This window comes from Typopeltis vanoorti, chromosome 21 (assembly GCF_054136105.1).
Source record: "Typopeltis vanoorti isolate ZY-2024b chromosome 21, IOZ_Tvanoo_1.0, whole genome shotgun sequence".
Taxonomy (NCBI): domain Eukaryota; kingdom Metazoa; phylum Arthropoda; class Arachnida; order Uropygi; family Thelyphonidae; genus Typopeltis; species Typopeltis vanoorti.
This window is the reverse complement of record NC_143569.1, coordinates 94,591,060-94,611,819: the sequence shown is the minus strand read 5'-3', so window position 1 is coordinate 94,611,819 and position 20,760 is coordinate 94,591,060. Positions and strand designations below refer to the sequence as shown.

The 20,760-nt window shown below is 38.0% G+C and overlaps 1 protein-coding gene across 1 annotated transcript in view; it reads left to right on the top strand.

Annotated features, from left to right (window-relative positions):
* Nucleotides 1-20,760, top strand: part of LOC150095123 (glucose transporter type 1-like) — a 407,241-nt gene that overhangs the window by 269,215 nt on the left and 117,266 nt on the right. Inside the window, exon 8 of the mRNA XM_090411496.1 lies at nt 13,806-13,907. Within this exon, the coding sequence (XP_090267622.1) occupies nt 13,806-13,907 (102 nt within the window). The remainder of the gene's footprint in view (nt 1-13,805; nt 13,908-20,760) is intronic.

Below are 20,760 nucleotides of genomic sequence, written 5' to 3'. Positions count from 1 at the left end.
TAGCATTCCCCCTCCTATCCTTCCTAAAAATACTGTACCTTTACACTCGATACCAGTTAGTACGTTTCTGATAGGCAGATCTCACTAATGTCTATAATCTGAGGTCCCAACATATTGACTAAGGCAACAAACTCAACCTCTTGGTTTCTGATACTCCTAGCATTCGTGTAGAGACATAATAATCTATCTGCGTGTTCTTTCATATGCTCTTGTCTGCAGCCTGCATGACACAGTTGGCCAACTTCCAACTATGTCATGCAGTTGGAAGAAGATCTCTATTCTTCTAGTGCCTTATTCATATAGACATCTTTGCCCACGTTTGATGGTCCAAACTGGATGAACACAAAGTCAAAATCATATTCTCCTCGTCAACATTTCCATGATTAAGCCCATTCCTGTCATTAACACAGTTATATAACATTGTCACTCTTACACTCGCATTCTCATCATTCCTCCCTTTATAATTTAGTTTTCCTGAACCTCTGTGTTAGGTTTCATACCAGTTATTAGTTTTTATAGACTCCTGATACCAACTTACAGCCACTTACAGACCACTTAAAAAATTGTCATCTCTTATCCGTTCCATCAAAGACAAACCACTTTCATTATGGTCTATGGCCAAACAGGTTACAGCCAATATCAGAATTTTCAAACACAAGGACTACATCCATTTCCACCAATACAACCACTCAGGACTTTATGACCATGCTTTGCATACCCACCACAGTACACACTGGAATAAGTCCGCTCTATTACATCACAGCAATTCAAAATATGAAATACTATTCCTCAAATCTGCCTCAGCACTAAAAATAATTTCCAAACCTCAACAAATTTGGGTGCATGAGACTGTCCCAAATTTGGGAAGCATTAATCCTCAGATCTTCTTCCCAATGGCTACTCAATTTAGCCCACTAGAGGGTGACATTTAGGACTCCAGGTGCAAGTTTGGTAGCCATTCTTCAGCCTCATTAACCTAGTGTTAGTGCTTGCATGCACATAACACTGTTTTTCGTGATTCCTGATGATCACAATGTAACATTGCCTAAATATAGGAAAGTGCTAATTAAAGTTTTTGTAATTTACAATTTCGTATATGTTGTTATTTCTTGAAAATAACAGACAGACATTATTATTATTATTATTCAGGCCTCCATGGAGACAAAAGACTCATCGTGGGAGGTCCTTCCTAGGAAACACAAAGTCTGTCATACCACTCCTTGAACTTATTGACCGTTCTTGCTCTCACCACTATATCAGACAATGCATTCCATGGTTTAACCACCCTCCATGCAAAGAAACCACTCCTCACCCTCTTGCTCACAGCTTCCTTTTGCAACTTCAAGGGATGGCCCCTTGTCATCATTCCACCAAGTGAAAGAACTTCCCAGTGTCAACTCTGTAACTACCTGTCAACAGTTTAAAAGTCTCAATCATATCACCTCTCCTTCTGTCTACCAAACTCTGCAGTCTTCTGTCTACCACATTCCCTCAGCTGTTCCTCATAAGTAACATTATACAGTTCTGAAACCATCTTTGTTATCTGCTTCTGTACCCTTTCCAAATTTGAGAACAATAGTCTAAGTGTGGTTTAATCAGGGTCTAATGCAATGGAATGATAACTCTTTTATCTCTGCAGGTCAGCATCCTTCTCAGTATTGCAGCAATCCTCTGAGTTTTCTTCACCACCTTTGCAATAAGTACCCTGAATTTCAGGTTTCTATCGATCATCACCCCTAGATCTCTTGTCTCCCCTACTTCCTCTAGTACAGCTCCTCCAATAAAGTATGCAGCCTCCCATCGATGCATTCCAAACTTCAAGACTTTACATTTTGCTGCATTAAACTGATAACCCCATTCATTTGCCCATCTGTCCATTTCATTCAAATCCTTTTGCAGGACTGTCGCATCTGCACCATTACTAATAACCCTTCCCAGCTTCACATCATCTGCAAACAACTGAATATCCCCCAGCAATCCATTGACAATGTCATTGATATAAAGGTTAAACAATACAGGTCCCAGTAATGAGCCCTGTGGGACCCCACTTGTAACCTTCTGCCTCCTTGATACTGTCCCGTCAGATAGCCAATCCTGAATCCAGATGACTAACCTAACATCCAAACCGATGTGCTGCAACTTAAATATCAGCTTATCATGTGGCACCCTGTCAAATGCCTTTGCAAAATCAAAAAAAAAAAGCAGTATATACCTTTCCCTCATCAACTGCTCTTGTCACTTTATTATAAAAGGCAATCATATCACTAAAGCAAGTGCATCCCTTAATAAATCCATGTTGACTCTCCGAGATAACATTACCCTCATCTGCCCAATGCTGTATATAGTCCCTCACTAATTTCTCCAAGATCTTAACAACTACTGATGAAACACAAACTGATCTGTAATTTGATACTTCCAGTCTGCTACCACCATTATGCACTGCCACTATCTTACCTTCCTTCCATCCCTTGGATCCTTTCCCATAGCAATACTTTCATTGAAAAGCCAGGTCGACGCAGCTGTCAGTTCTTTAGCACATTCTCTCAAACCCGTGGTGAAATACCATCCAGTTCCACAGCTTAACTGACATCCAGGGTACTCAGTATTTGGAACGAACCTGCCCTATCCCTCTAGTATTAAAATTTACTTCTCCAGGTTGAAATACTCCAATAAAGTCCTTATTGAACAACTCCACTATGTCTTCTGCATCAGTCACTCTATTCCCATTTTTATCCCACGATGTCATTCTTTTCTTCCAGAATCATTTCTCCTCCTACTGGCCACATAGCTAAAAAAATTCCCTAATTATCGTTGGATCTTAGTGCCAATCTAAGTTAGCCAAGTTAGCTGGTCTTGGGCATGGACAGCAGGATTTTTTCTGCAGTTTATCTGGTGTTTTTCATCCTGCAAGCAGGCAAACCGGCCCGGTGAACCACGGATTACAGTCATGAATGGTTACCCAGTTAGCCTGATTCGTCAGCTATGTTGGTCCCAAGCCCGGATAAAATTTCGGGAGATTGAGATGGTGCTGTACCTTTTCATAAAAGGGACCGATAGCCTTTATCATCATATGAAAAGAAAAAGTGTCAATCTCTTCTCATATTCCAGTTTTCCCTTCCTTACCATATTAGTCACTCTCCTGGCCTGAGTCTTATATTCTTCATGCATCTGCTCTCCACCCCTCTCCTTATATCTCTTCCATAAGCTCTTTTTCATCAGCAGTTCCTATTTGATATTGTTTGTCATCCACTTTATATCAAATTATGTCCTCTTCTTCATTCATGGAATATAGCTTACTATTGCTGATAACAAATATTCCTTCACAATTTCCCAAGCACTAATGATATCCTGGCCTTCCAATTCTGCCCTCCATGAAACTGCCCCAAGTTGATATCTAAGACTATTATAATCACCTCCCTTATAATTCCACATACATTTCCTTTTCTTTGATACTCAAGCATGTCTATTCACCTTCCAAGTCAAAACCACATGGTCACTCTCTCCAACAGGGGATGAGATGTCATCTCAGTTATTATCAGCTCTTCTAATGCTATGATCAAATCCAAAACCCTTGAACCTCTTGTTACCTCTATCACATGTTGCCTAAGACATCTGTCCTTCAAGAATTCCAGAAATTCCATTCCCTTATTACTGCATGCATTTTCCTCTTCCCAACTTATATTGCTGTAGTTTTCTCATAACTTATACGTTGTTTACTCATCACTATCTACCAAAAATGCTATATTGATGCAGAGAGTTAAGGTGAAAGAGATGTTTATTTTGATTGGGTACAAATGTAAATCATTTGTACCCAATCAAAATAAACCAGTCAAATTTGTAGAAGACAAATGATTTACATTTGTCTTCTACATATGTGCATACGAAAAAAGAAAAGTGAGAAGGTAAAAGTTGTCAGTCTGTTGCCATGATATGATAGGAGTGAGCTATGATCATGAATGAGTCATGCACAGATTGTGCAGGAGGAATGGTGTGGAGTTTGTGGCATGAGTTTGACAGAAGGAAGGATTTACATAAGGTTTGTGGCTTGCATCTAAATGAATTTGGTGTCAGGAGTCTTGAGAAAGTGTTGTTCAGTAAAAGTTTGGAAGTACAAAGTCAGGGAAACTGGAATGTTTAGGGGAGATATAGGAATGTGTGTCTGAGCAACCTAGAGGTTAATGAATGTGTGGAGATGATCACATGATGCAAAATGTAGCACCCCGGGTTAACTTTAGTGGGCTAAGTAACACAAGGTGTAAGGGAAATTGTTGGATTAAGGTGGGGGTATTGCAATTTATGGATACTAATGCCAGAAGTATTCAAAATAAGGAAACTCCGATTGCAGCTACATTTACTACTGTCCACCTTCAATGCCCAAACTATACACTTCACAATTCTTTTTGCCACAAGAGTGGCACCTGTGCTTTTGTGAAATGTGACACAGCCTGCCAGAGAATGACTAATTTAAAATCCCCTTCTTTTGATATTCTATGGCTCAAGGTTTCCTTGTACCATTTAGTAACATTCATTTATTGCATTTACTGGTCTCTAAAGACTGATAACCTCTCAGACCTCTTCATGTTTCTTTCTCTGAAACTTGACCCTTTGCAATCCAGCTATCCAATTAGTGAGGTCATCTTCCTGGGAAAACCAAACATCCACAATTCCAGCTGGCTCCCCTATTCCAACACCACTAACCATGCCGGAGTCTTTGCTGTAAGTAATGCCCTAACACAAATTGTACATCTACTTACTGGAATTCCTGATAACCTCTTCACTCTCAAAATACTCTGGATCTCTCTAAGTATATCTGATGTCTCTATAGTATATCTGGAAATTCTCCTTCCAGATATACTATAGAGGTCACCTCTCCTCTCTGTAACTCAGACCACAATTTTGTATAAGTTACATCTCTCACAGAACACCCCTCCTCCAACCATCTCAACCTTGGATCTTCTGGTACTACAAAGGAGCCAATTGGGATGTCTTCTGGAATTTCTATTCCTCCTTTCATTAGTCTAACTATACCAGAATTCAAGCAACGTATGCCTCCTATAGTTTTTAGATAAAAAGACATCAGGAAACTACTAAATTACTTGGATACTAAAAAGTCTTCTGGTCCTGATGGCATCTCTTCATTTGTTCTCAAAAACTGTACCTCAGAGCTAACACCTATCCTGCATCATCTCTACGATTTATACATATTTGGTACTTATCTCAACACATGGAAGCAGCATCGCATCTATCCTATTCCAGAAAAGGGCAATAGAAGTCTACTGTCAAACTACCAACCTATTGCTATCACCTCCATCCTCTCTCCAAAATAATGGAGAAAGTCATCAATAGCCAACTCTTCTACTACTTAGAGGCCCACCAATTAATCAGCAACCACCAGCATGAATTCCATCATTCAAGATCTATTTATGGAAGTTTTTTCACTTGGCTATGCTACTAATTATATATTGGGTTTTATCCTTTATCCAAGTGTTAGCAAACAAAGTTTGCACCTGAAGTACTTTCAGGACTGGGGCAACTCGTGGTAAAGGTGGTATAAGTTCTCATCACTTGCCTTAGTATCTCCCATAATGCAAAGCACATCTCTTTGCAGACATATATGCATTAAGGGAAGGGCCACTACCCAGACCAGTTTCGACCTTTATCGAGGTCTCATTAGTGGGAGCCAGACCCAGAGGTGGTGATACTAAGGTGGAAGTAATGGAGAAGTCATATTTACCTATATAAGTATACCTATACAAGTTATAGGTAAATATGACTTCTCCATTATTGGAGAAGTCATGGAAGTTTTTTCAAGTGAAAAAAATTCCAAGTGTTAGCAAACTAATCTCTAATCCAGAGAATTTTAATAATAGGTGTGACACCCTTTGGCAATTCATATAGGTAAATATGACTTCTCCATTATTTCCACCTTAGTATCACCACCTCTGGGTCCGGCTCCCACTGATGTGCTATTGCGCAGGAGTGGTTGCTTTCCCTGAGATGTGAGAGGCTCTGCTTGGGGGGTAGGTTTTTGCCTGTCACTGAGTGGAGCCACTGCTGAGTTTGATAGTCACTCGTGGGGAGTGGTCTGGAGGACCACCTAATTTTTAGAGAGGTCTTTTCTTAAACAGCACCTCAATAAAGGTTGAAACCGGTCTGGGTAGTGGCCCTTCCCTTAATGCATAGCATTATACATCTCCACAAGGAGATGTGCTTTGCATTATGGGAGATACTAAGGCAAGTGATGAGAACTTATACCACCTTTACCACGAGTTGCCGCAGACCTGAAAGTACTTCAGGTGTAAACTTTGTATAAACTTATTACCATTCAAGATCCACAGCTGGCCTTGTAGCGTACATCACCCACCACTGAACTTATGCTATGAAAAGGTCAGAGAAACTTGTGCTGTCATTCTTGACATTTCCAAAGCTTTTGACTGTGTATGTGTGTGCCATCGATGCCTGCTATACAAATTGCCATCCTTTGGTCTCCCTGACAGCTTCTGTAATTGGGTAGCCAGCTTTCCTTCTGGTCATCTTCTGCAAGTCATGATAGGCTCTCTCTCTCTCTCTCTCTCTCTCTCTTCAAGCTTCAGAATCAATGCTGGAGTGCTCTGTCCTATTACCTACTCTCTTACTCCTGTACATAAATGACCTACTCACAATTATCACTAATCCTATCCACAGCTTTGCAGATAATAGTATTCTTCGCTCATCCTACTCATTTGACTAATATTGCAGTACTCTGACATTCCACCCTACAAGATCATCTACAAACCAGAGCCTTTAACTCAGTGGAGCAAGGACAGTCTTGTCATGTGTAATGCCACCAAAACAGTCTTGCATTTTCTCTCACAAAGAGATCTCAGCTCATCTACCCTTACCCTCTGTAATCCACAAATCACCAGACAAGATCAGATCTCTTTGCTTGGACTAGTGTTTACCTTCAGTCTCTCCTGACACGTCAAATTAATAGCTTCCTCAGCAACCAAAAAAACTAGACATTGTCTTTTATTCAAGAGGTAAAATGCAGAAATCCCAAACAATGCATTCTATGGTTCAACCACCCTCCATGCAAAGAAACCACTCCTCACCCTCTTGCTCACAATTTCCTTTCTTAATTCCAGGGATGGCCTCTTGTCATCACTCCTTCCTGCCGTTCAACCAAGCGAATGAACTCCCCAGTATCAACCCTGTAACCACCTCTCAGCAGTTTAAAAGTCTCAATCATATCACCTCTCCTTCTATCCACCAAACTCTGCGGTCCACATTCCCTCAGCCGATCCTCATAACTATCCTTGTACAGTCCTGAAACATTCTTTGTCATCTGTCTTTATATCCTTTCCACAGTTAATTTATCCCTTTCAAATCCTGGGGACCAAATCTGAGAACAATATTCCAAGTGTGGGCTGATCAGAGACTTATACAACGGAATGATAACCCTCTTATCTCTGCAAGTCAGTGTCCTTCTCATAATTGCAGCAATCATCTGTGTTACCTTCACCGCCTTTGCAATATGTCCCCTAAACTTCAGGTTTCTATTAATCATCAACCCCAGATCTCTTGTCTCCCCTACTTCCTCCAGTATAACTCCTCCCATAGAGTATGCAGCATCCCATCGATGTTTCCCAAACCTCAAGACCTTACCTTTTGCTGCATTAAACTGGTACCCCCATTTATTTGTCCATCTATCTAGCTTCTTCAAATCCTCTTGCAGGGCTGCTGCATCTGCACTATTACTAATAATCCTTCCCAGCTTCGCATCATCCACAAACAACTGAACATCCCCTTGCAATCCACTGACAATGTCATTGATATAAAGGTTAAACAATATAGGTCCCAGTACTGAGCCCTGTGGGACCCCACTTGTAACCCTCTGCTTCCTTGAAACTGCCCCACCATATACAACTCTCTGATACCTATCAGACAGCCAATCCTGAATCCAGTTGATCAATCTGACATCCAGAATCATGTGCTGCAACTTAAATATGAGCTTATCATGTAGCACCCTGTCAAATGCTTTCGCTAAGTCTAAGAAAATGGCAGTATATGCCTTTCCCTCATCTAATGCTCTTGTAATTTTATCATAAAAGACTAGCATAATGCTAAAACAAGAGCGCCCCTTCACAAATCTATGTTGACTCTCACTGATAACATTAACTTCATCTGCCCAGTGCTGTATACGGTCCTTCATTATTTCCTCCAAGATCTTACTAACTACTGATGATACACAAACTGGCCTAAATTGGACACTTCCAGTCTGCTACCACCCTTATGCAATGGCACTATCTTACGTTCCTTCCATTCCATGGGCACCTTTCCCGCAGCCAGACTTTGATTGGCAAGCCAGGTCAAAGGCACTGTCAGCTCCCTAGTGGTCTCTCAACCTCTTATAAATGGGATTAATTTATTTTTAAAAAAATTACAGAACAAATGTTTCTCTCTCTTTCTTCAGTTTTCTACATAAGAGAGCTGATTCTTATAGATAAACTTATATTCCAGTCTGCTACCGCCCTTATGCAATGGCACTATCTTATGTTCCTTCCATTCCATTCCATAGATAAACTTATATTGGTTATACATAGCTTTTAATTTTTTCAGGAAATGAAAACATATACTTGAATATTAATTAAACACTTTAATCAATATCCTCCTATATTTCGGCCTTGTTGCATTGCCATCTTCAGAGATCACAAAACAATGATATATTCATGGAGTCATTAACACTAAGCAAATAAACCTGAAGAAAGGCAACTGAAGTCAGTCCTAGAGGCTGAAAGGTCGCCCCCCCCCAGTGGGCTAAATTAGGTTGTGTTGGCAGTTGGGCTGATGTTCTTAGAATGCAAGCTTCCCAAATTTGAGGAAGTTTCATGTACCCAAATTTGTTGAGGTTCGAGAAGTTTTTCAGAGCAACGGCTGATTCAAGGAATAATCTTTCATATTTGTACTTGCTGCAGTGTAATAAAATCCTTCTTCCAGTATATTCCGTGGTGGGTATCCAATGTGTGGTCAGCAAGTCCTGCGTGGCTGTATTGGTGAAACCGGATGTAGTCCGGATCTAGATGGGCAAGCCAGGTCCAAAGCTAGGGCTTTTCCAGCAATGTCAGGAGTGGTATGCATGATTAGTATACCATCACAATCCTAACAGACTGATGATTTTATGAAAAAGAGTGAGGGAATGGTATGCAACATCTACCTGGTGGGGAAATTTTGAAGGAGGTTGAGGAAACAAGATCTGAGAATGCCGGTGGACAAGGAGCTAAAGTTAAGAGTCACATTGTACAAGTTGTGAAGTCATCACATCAGATTATGGCAATGATGCAGAGGATCTTAATGTGCAGAAATAGATTTTATGGTTCTATTGTGTAAGTTCTTCATCAGGTCTCTTGTGGATTATTGTGCACAGATTTGGTTCCCTTGGTTTTCAGGGGGATGAAGATATATTAGAGAATTCTAGAGAAGACTGACTAAGATGGCAACTGGTCTTCTTAATGTGGAATACAAAGACAGATTGAGGGAATGAAATTTCCAAAGCCTCGTGAATTGGAGGAGGAGAATGAGAGGTTATATGATTGAGATCTTAAGTTGGTAAGGGGGTTGTTACCAGAGAATATGAGGGGGAAGGAGGAGGAGTAGAACAAGGACTATCAAACAGTATAAGGAGAAGTTAGCAAGTGAGCAAGAAGCAGCTTCTTTATATTGTGAGTGGAATGCATTGCCTCACTGTGTGATGAATGTGCCCACTGAATGAGTTTAAAGTACAGCTGTGAGACGGTGTGTACCTCCTCTGATGAGTCATCTGACTCTATGGAGTTCTGGCATTAATAGTAATAACAATCATTACCTCTTTTCTCTCACTATCTTTCACTTGATATCTTTGCAACCTTCCATGTTCATTCATGGTTATCTAATCTCACTACATATGTGTAGTCTCATTGCTTCTCCAATATTGTTTTCACCTATTGCATCTTGCTAACTGAATTCATTCACTTTCTGACTTATGTTTTTGCATAATAGTCTTGCCTTTTCTCTTGTTTACCATCTCTCTCTCACATCATTTTCCTGTTACAAGCTTCTGCTCTCCACAGTCTTGTCTGCTGCCATCAGTTGCCACTGCCTACTCTTTTTCATAAAAACATCACAGTCTGTGAAGTTAAATTGTACATATTTGGTCTAATGTATTGAAATTAAGAACTTTTATTGCTAAAAGACCATAAGATATAATGATAAAATATACAAAGAGCCAACAAGTTTCACTAGCCACTGTCTAGCATTTTCAAGGCTGTACTGGTGTGAAAACAAATGCATCAAGTTACATGTAAAACATACACTCTAGTAACTGCTAGGCTGTTACATTTGATAATTCGTGTTTGATGGCATGCATGCGTTCGAATGCTTCAGTCAGAATCCGGTACATGACCACGTGTGTAGTTTTTTGCATATTGTAGTTCTGTTAAACTGAGAGAAATGATGAGATTTTTCCATATGTCTTTAAGAATAGTACCTTGATTACTATTTAAATTATTGCCTGTGCATAGCACCACAGCTGCTTCTTTGAAAGTTCTGTGTCTGTAGTCATTCTCGATGTAAGGCATAGAACTGTTTTTCCAATCTATAATGTGGTTTGATGTTGAGAAATGATGAGCTAAACCAGATATGATGATTCTATTGTGATTGACATCCCCCACATGTTCCTTCTGTCTTATTTCAAAACTTCTAGAAGTCTGACCAATGTAAGAAAGGCCACACGTGCATGGAATTTCATATACTCCAGGAAATTTGAAGAAAGGTAATCTCATCTTTGGGTGATCTTAAGATTTGTCTGATCATGGTAGTTGGTTTAAAAACCACTCTGATGTTATGAGCTTTTAACATTCTCGCCAATTTTGTGGAAGCTGAATTAATATATGGAATGACAGCTGTGGACACATATTGGGACACCGTAATACGTTGTTGGAGGTTGTATTTAAATAGCAATTTGTTTAAAATTTTAGAAGGGTATCCATTCAGAGATAGAGTGTTAGCTATTAGTGACAGTTCTCTCTGTACATCTGCTTCTTTCGAATAGACCTTCTCTATTACGGAGTATATGAATGATGCTGTGTTTTTGTGATCTATGAAGGTTAGACGAATAATGTAGATATCTACCTGTATCTGTGGGTTTCCTTGTAAATGGACAGTTGGATATTGTTATCTTCTCTCCTCACAAGGATGTCAAGAAAAGGTTGTTTTTAGTTCTTCTTCAGTTCCATAGTGAATTTGATCTTATTGTGTAGTGAGTTTATTTTATTAAGAAACATGAGAAGGTTTTCATCATCTGGTATCCTTCCAGATGATGAACACTTCATCGACATATCTCCACCAAATCGACAATTTTGGTGAAATGGTGGAAAGCATATCCTTTTCAAGTTTTTCCATAAAAAGGTCTGCACATGGTGGTGACAGGGGGCTACCCATGGCTGGACCTTCCGATTGTTTGTATACTATGTTGTTTACTTTGAAGAAATTTGATTTCAGGCAATGATGAAACAACTGTGTGATGTCTTGAGGGAAGAGATCTTTAAGAATGTTGACCACCTCTATGATCAGTACATTAGTGAATAAGGACACTACATCAAGACTAGCCATAATGTCCGTTTCTGATATTTTGATACGCTTGATTTTTTCCACAAATTGTTGAGAGTTTTTAATGTAGGTCTCTCTGTGTCTAATTGTTCCTTTCATTAAATTTGCCAGATGCTTTGTTAGTAAGTATGTAGGTGAGGATCTTCCATCAACTATTGGACGAAGAGGTACATTTTCTTTGTGAATCTTGGGTGCCCCATAAAGGCGAAGAGTAATAGGATGCAAGGATTTAAGTTGTTTTTTTAGTTCATCTGACCAACCGGTCATATTGCGGATGAGAGCGTTAGTCTCCAGATAATTGCTCATGATGGGATTTTTATCTAAGACTTGGTAAGTGGAACTGTCTGCTAACAAGTTAATCTTATTAAAATAATCTTTCGAGTTGAGAATGACCATTGAATTTCCTTTATCGGCTTTGGTTATTATAATGTCTTTGTTGTTCATAAATTGCGGATAGCATTCTTATCATAAGGAGTAATATTAGGTATTGGTGGTTTTGCTGAAGCAAGAATAATCGTACTATTGAACCTAATAGCATTTGCTGTAGTCTCTGGAAGAGGAAAAAGACTTTTTTCTATCCCACATATGAAATCCATTTTAGGAATAAAATTAGGGGAGATGGCAAAGTTGAAATCCTTTTTTAGGATTTCTGATTTCTGGATTATATGAAATTCCATGCACGTGTGGCCTTTCTTACATTGGTCAGACTTCTAGAAGTTTTGAAATAAGACAGAAGGAACATGTGGGGGATGTCAATCACAATAGAATCATCACATCTGGTTTAGCTCATCATTTCTCAACATCAAACCACATTATAGATTGGAAAAACAGTTCTATACCTTACATCGAGAATGACTACAGACACAGAACTTTCAAAGAAGCAGCTGTGGTGTTACGCACAGGCAATAATTTAAATAGAAATCAAGGTACTATTCTTAAAGACATATGGAAAAATCTCATCATTTCTCTCAGTTTAACAGAACTACAATATGCAAAATACTACACAACACATGGTTATGTACCGGATTCTGACTGAAGCATTTGAACGCATGCACGCCATCAAACATGAATTATCAAATGTAACGGCCTAGCAGTTACTAGAGTGTATGTTTTACATGTAACTTGATGCATTTGTTTTCACACCAGTACAGCCTTGAAAATGCTAGACAGTGGCTAGTGAAACTTGTTGGCTCTTTGTATATTTTATCATTATATCTTATGGTCTTTTAGCAATAAAAGTTCTTAATTTTAACATCACAGTGTGTTAGGATTGTGATGATATACTAAGCGTGCACATTGCACTCCTGACATTGGTGGAAAAGCCCTAGCTTTGAATCCCATCTCAGATGCAAGAAATCTTTAAAGAAGACTTAGTTTTTAGCTACTTTCATACTGAGGTGGAAAAGCCATCCACTTGCAAAATAAGCACACTGCTGAGAGAACATATGTATTAGTTATAAAATAATACATCAACCACCATGGTCTTAATTGGCTTGACCATAATTTCAATCTCTCCTACTCCACCTGTGATATATAACCATCCTTGATTAACGTATTGCTTAAAAGCCATGACATCTAAAGAGTCTGTACCTTTTGCCTTTTATGTTCCGATTAAGGGTTTCATAGTGTTTTAAGCTTTTTGGAAATTTTGGCTAATAAAAAATCAGAATACCTGTTTGTTTTTGTCTGAAATTTGAACAATTCATATATAATTACTTGGAGGGTGAAACTGTCCTTATAAAGTAAACACATTAAAAATACTTTATTTTTAAGTATAAAATTATTCATACATCTAGCCAAATAAACAGGCTAACATATTTGCAATATTGCAAGTTCCAAAAGTATTGAGATATATTACTGTTAAGGTGAATTAAGAACTTCAAAACAGTACTGTCAGATCAGGGGCATCCTTAATCAATAATAAGTGTTGGATTATGGACTCCTTGTAGATTGTACATTTTAAATAATGTACTGAAACAACTTGTGCCAAAAGCTTTTGGAGCCCTGTACACTATTAGTTGCGTTTTTGAAACCTCCATGTTTTCAGATCTCAAACATTATTTGATTATAATTTTTTGATAATTCATCTTTTCTTTAATAATCATTTTAGCATTATAAAAAGTTCAGGAATCAGCCACAGAAAAGTTATTTTTGATTTGAACTTTTTATATAAATTTTTGTAGGTACTCTTAATCAACTAGGTGTGACAGTAGGACTTTTACTATCGATGGTGCTTGGCATCCATGTCATTTTAGGTACAGAACAAGGATGGCCATATCTTCTTGGTAAGTATTTCCACATGCTGTTTTTTCTGTAATGTTCTAAATTACTGTCATAACTTTTCTGTTAAATATGTGGACTATTTTGATTATAATGGTGAAATTATGGCCTGATATTTATTGTTAACTATTACAGGCTTGGAGTCAAAAGATTCATCAGGGATGGGTAAGCTCTCTACAGCCCACAGTACTTATCCTACCTTGCTTTGAAAATATTCAGCATGAATCATTTACTTACCACCCACTCCAACAATGCATTATGCTCATTCACCATACAAAAAAAAAAAAAAAAAAAAAAAAAAAAAAACTTCCTTCCAACTCTTACACAGTTTACAGCGATTACCACCTGTTCTCCTACCACCCTTAACCCTATGCAATATTCTCCCTGTATCTATCTGATAGGATCCATTCACTAACTTGTGTCAGTCATATCATATCATCTCTTCTCTTCCTGTCTGCAGAGCACATTCCCTTAGGCTCTCCTCATACTCAATATTCCAACATCTTGAAACAGTCGGTCATTCGCCTCTTCTCTCTAATATTTCTTTATTACACAAATATCCAGGTGTTCTGATTAGTGTTTCATACAGCAGAACTATTTCTTTCTTATCCTACTTGTCAGCATCCTTATTATGGCAGCAGTTTTATGGGGTTTTTCATGACAATATTTTGGAGAGTGTTCCCTAAACTTTAGTTTCCTATCCTCCAACATCCTCAGAACCCTCACCTCGTCCACTTCTATCAAAGTTCCACCCAGTACAATATATTTTATTCCATCTTTTATGATTCTAAAATGCATTACTCCACACTAAGCAATATTGAGCTCAGACATCTGCCCTAAGCACCAACCTATACAAATCCTTTTGTAACATCTTGTCAGAACACTTGTGTGTTACTCTCTCCAGTTTAGTGTTAACAAAAAATTAAATATTTCCTGTCAAGCCTCGGACCATATTGTTGATATATAAATTAATCAAAATCAATCCCCAAAATTTTTAGTATGAAATTCTAGCAAAAGAACTGGAGAAAGTGAAAAAGGCAATCACCTAATGGTCAGAATCATAAACTAGTGATTGCCAATATGGAAGTGAAGCTTAAATAAGTAGGGAAGGCATATTTCAAAGCAATATAAGGAAATCACAGGGAAAGTATACAGAAAAGTGTGGTTTTGAGAAGAATTGTAAATCATTCTGAAAAAAAAAAAAAAACATTAGATAAGAACAACTCAGTGGTATCTGCGATCAAGAGGATAGTAGAAGAAAGGGTCCCAAAGAAGAGGTGAATTTCCCAAAAGACAATATAACTGATTCAAGAAAAAAAAAAAAAAAGAGCATTAAAATTAAGAGAGATATTTCCCTGAAGTGGTAGAACAGTATAGAGTGAAATGCAATGATGTAAAGATGGCAGGTAGAAAGGACAAGGCAAATTGGTTAGTGGAGATCTGCAAGGATATCAAGAAATAGTATGTTGAATACAGCATAAAAGAAGTAAATAAGATGTTTGGAAACATCAATAAGAAATGGAGCCCAAAGCAGAGAACCATAAAGAATGAAAGGGTGTAATCTTGATGAACATGGAAAAAAATAGGTGGGAGATGGACATGATACTGTTTAGTTATATAAAATACGGAGACATGCAGAAGTCGAAAATATGCTTATCAATGAACTGAAATTAATATTATCACTAAACACAGGCGGGAGAGATAGATATACGTAGGGGAAGCAGTATCCTGAAAATTGAGTCACTAATAGTGCATTTCAGTGATCTGGTTTGAGACCATCATCATCAAATTCCTGCCATGTACCCTCAAGGGGTGTACAGGATATGATAGTACTACATGAAAAATTTACATCATTACTAACTTCCTATCTACAATTTTCCTTCAAATCAGTCTGTTACTTTTCAAGACTCCAACATTATCAGATCTTATATTTCTATCGTCTAATTCACTTTGTACCATATCAATCCACCTATATCTTGGTGGATTGATATTTTTCTGCCAACCTGTCAGAGAACACTTGTTTTGCTAATCTTACCTTGCCCATTCTGTTTAAGTGACCGTACCAAGATTAGCTCTGCTAACGCATGCCTGGATGCTGACAATGTCAAGTTCTTTCCTAATATCCTCGTTTTTAATATGATATTGCCATTGATGCCATCTGTTCATGCCTCTAATCTTTCTCAGGACTCTCATATCCGCGGTCTCTAGCCTTTGGTCAAGTGTTTTACTTCTGACCCAGCTCTCAGATCCATAAGTTAAAACTGGTTTGAACACTGTCTTGTATACAGCTAATTTAGTGTTCCGACTAATTTCTCTCTTATTCCATATGAATTTATTTAATTGACTTCCTACTATACCAGCTTTGTTGATTCTGTTCTCTATTTCCACATTTAATTTACCATCTTCAGTAAAAATCGTGTCTAAGTAGCTGAAATGTTTTACTTGTTCTACAGGTTCGCGTTCACAACACAGTTGACATTTTCAACAATTCTACCTATTTTCTTTGTCTTTTTAATGCTGACCTTCATACCATATCTATTACAACAGTTATTCAATTTAGTCAAGGAATCTTAGAAACTTGTAGTGGATTTATTTAGACGTATAACATCGTCCGCATAAAGCAAAGAGATGACATTAACATCTCCAATTCTGATATCATGTTTAATACCACTTTCCTTCCTAATGTGATCCATATAAATAATTAATAACAGAGGGGATAATGTACATCCTTGTCTCACACCAGTTTTAATTCTAACTGCTGACTTACAACTCAAATAAAGACTAAGTATTGCTTGATATAATGCCCCATTGACACCATATAACTGTAGCATATTAAATAGCTTCTCTCTTGGCACCTTGTCATATGCCTTTTTCAAATCGACAAAACTTAAATTCAGATCTTTGTTATATTCCCATGCTTTCTCGACTATTTGTCGTAAAGTGAAGATCTGATCCTGACAGCCTCTATTTGGTCTGAATCCAGCTTGTTCTTCACCAAACTTTTCTTCCACAATTCTTCTCAACCGTTTCTCAAGTATACGTGCATAGATCTTGCCAAGAACACTCAGTAGAGAGATACCTCTGTAATTCTCGCATTCAGTTTTATTTCCCTTTTTATATATGGGTACTATTAGAGCTCTACTCCAATCATTGGGAATTTGTCCCTCTGTCCAGGCTTTCTGAACTATGCAGTGCAACCACTGTAAGACTTTTATACCACCATATTTCAGCATTTCTGGTCGAATATCATCTACTCCTGCTGCCTTTTCACATTTCAAGCCTTTGATGGCTTTTTCTACTTCAAGTATGGATATGTATTCCTGACTGTATGCCTGTGGAGTGTTTTTTACCACTGTGCTATCACTGCTTGTTTCATGTAGCAATTTTTCGAAGTAATTATTCCATACTTCAAGGATATCTTTTTCTCCTGTTTTCATGTCATCTTTATCATCTCTAACTCCTTTTAGCACTCTTTCTTCCATTTCTAAGCTTCTTCAACAACCTCCAGAATATCTTATCACCTTCTTGATATTTATTTTCTATGTTCTTGCCAAAGTCCTCACATGACTTTTGTTTAACTAGTTTTACACAGCGTTTAACTTTCTTACATTTGTCTCTGTATTCTCTAAGAGCAAAAGCTGACTTATTTGACAGGAACTTTTGATATGCTTTCTTCTTTTCCTTCACTGCCTCTTTAACTTCCTGTGACCACCATGGAATTCTGATTTTTTTTTTTTTTATCCTTGCAGACTACCTCACCACATGCCTCTCTGGGTGAATCAATCAGGGTTTTCTTCAAGGCTTGCTATTGGATCTCCAAGGTTTGGTTCCTGTTCTCAAACTCTTTCATTTTTCTTCAATAATCTTTGTGTATTTTAGTCTACAGTTCACATCTGAGAGCTGCTCAACTTTTATTCGCTTTAAAACTTTCTTACATGTTATTCTTTTCAATATGAAATTCACTTTTATCCTGCTCAAGACTAAATGGTGATTGCTTCCAATTTCAAATCCTCTGTACACTCTGGTATCCTGCGCCAGGGAAAAAACATGACTATCAACAATAACATAGCCAATGAGATTTTTCTTATTCCTTGCCTCTTCTTTCCATGTGAATTTGTGCACATTTTTATGTTGGAACATGATGTTAGTAATGACCAATCCATGTCCTGAGCAGAAACCCAACAGGTATTTGCTATTATTATTAGCTTTGCTCTTTTCTCAAAATTTTCCCAAAATATTTTTGTATGTCTGACAATCATTTCCTACTCTGCTATTTAGATCCCCAACAAGGACCAACTTTTCCTTTTTCATTGTGTCATTGAGACTATTATTGTTTAATTTGTATGTTAATCATATTGGGACAGGCACCCTTTACAGGATAATTTGAATGTGAGTGGGTAAGTAAGAGTGAAGCTAACACAGTTCATTGCTACAAAGTGTCAAGTTTTGAAATTTGGTAAGCAAGGATGGAATATAGAGTAGTTAGTGGAGAAATTTTGAAAAAAGGTGGAGGACCTCACTATTTAAGTTTAAGGATCACATTTCTAAAATAGTGAAGACATCAAATGGATGACCTTGACATGTAAAAGCAAAGCAGTTATGGTTTCAGTGTATAAGGCTTTAATCTGGCTGCTTTTAGACTATATGTGCAGATTTGCTTGCTTGGTTTTCATGGGAAGGAGTTTATTCTGAGACAGAGAAGACTGACTAAAACAGTGTTGGGTCTCTAGAATCTGAGGATATGCCATTTGCTGAATAGCCTTCTGAATAGAAGGAGAGGAGGAGATAAGTTGGTGATGGGTTGTTATCAGATTAATATGGAGGAGATTTTTCATAGAATGGAAGGAAAGAGTGGAACAAGAAGCTATCTCTGGAAGCTGTATAAGGAGGGCATGAGCAAGGGAGTGAGGAGCAGGTTCTTTGAATGGAAAGTGGTTGTTGAGTGGAATGCACATTTCCTGGATTATGGTGAGTATAATGGATGCATTGCATAAGAGTTAGGTGAATTCAGAAATAGTGAATGATTTAAGATACATTTCATTAATTTTGTGTGTGACAATGGAGAACATCCTGAAATAAGTCTTTTGACTCCATGGAGATATAATGTTCATAATAATGCTGTCAGTCATATCTCACTCATACTAATAATTTGTGGTCTTGTTAATTTTATCAATGCCATGAACTCTGTTCATTTATTTCTAATACTCTTTGTGTTGTTGTATAAGCATATAATATCTTGTCCCTTTCATTTCTATAATTCTTCAGCCTATCATTCCATAATATATTTGATTTTGCTGCCCTCACTGAGGCCATCTCTGAAGTCCTGTTCCTCATACCACCATCATTCATCTTGCACCTATCTGGGTTTACATTCACAGCCCTGCTATCTCTTGTTTCCATGCCTGAATACACATTCTTCTTCTCATCTCTATATGTGAACGTTCGTTTCAGCATTACAGTTATCTTTTGAGTTGTATTTGCAATCTTTGCTACATGGCCCCTGAACTTCAACTTCCTATCTACTAACACTCCAAGATCCCTAGCCTCATCAGTTTCTTCTGGCATAATTCCACCAATATAATACGATCTTGCATATCTAATCACACCAAAGTGAATGACTATACTGACATCCATTTTCCCATGCTCTCAATGTCAACCTATTCAAATTATTCTGCAAGTACTGCATATCAGCAGCATTCTTGATTACCCTACCTATCTTTGATTCATCAGCAAATAGCTGTATGTTGCTTGTTAAACCCTTCCCAATATCATTAATGTATAGATTGAATAACAGCAGACCAAGCACTGATCCTTGTGGTACACCACTGGTTACCTTAAACTTGCAGACTCACATCCCCCGTTTTTGATATCTGTCAGCCAGTCATCCTCTTATCCATGTGCTAATATTCTATAATCCAGACCCATATTCTCCAATTTATGCAACAGTCTACCATGCTGTATTCTGTCAAAAGCCTTAGCAAAATCCAAAAGTATCATGTGTATCTGTTCCCATTATCTAGTTCATGGTAATTGTTATAGAATGTGAAAAGTTGCTAAAACATGATCTACCTTTAGTAAACCCATGTTGCTCATTGTAAAATAGAGATTCACTGTCAACCCATTTCTGAATGGGAGCTCTAACCAATTTGTCCAAAATCTTCACCACCACTCCTGAAATACTAATTGGTCGATAGTTGGATACATCGCTCTTTGCACCACCCTTGTGCAATAGAATTATCATGTATTCTTTCCATTCCTGCAGAATCTTTTCTGTTTTGAGATTCATATTTAACAGCCTAGTCAAAGCAATATCCAGTTCACCAGAACACTGTTTTTGCACATGTGTTCAGTGGCGGCTCGTCCATAAGGGCTGCAAGACTGCATTGAATACAGCTCTTACGGATGAGCTGCCACTCCATGTGCTGATATCCCATCCTTACGGTGTGCATAAGGACATCATCCTTATGAACACTGTATTCCTTCCACATCATCCTTTTCTTACGAATCTGTTGCATAATAAGATTACCCATCCATTTGATTCCTACCCCATTTATTCTTTGACCTCTCAGGACACATTCTGATATCGATTCATTTAAATATGGAGGGTGGTTGAACCATGGAATGCATTGCCTGATGGAGTGGTGAGAGTGAGAACGGTCAATGAGTTCAAGGAGTGGTACGATAGACTTTGTGTTTCTTAGGGGGGGGGGGGCCTCCCCTCGATGAGCCTTCATAGACTTTGTGTTTCTTAGGATCTCCCACGATGAGTCTTTTGACTCCATGGAGGCCTGAATAATAATAATAATAATAATAATAAAGTATTCTTAAATGCTCCCATGCTCTGTCTTTATCTCCAGC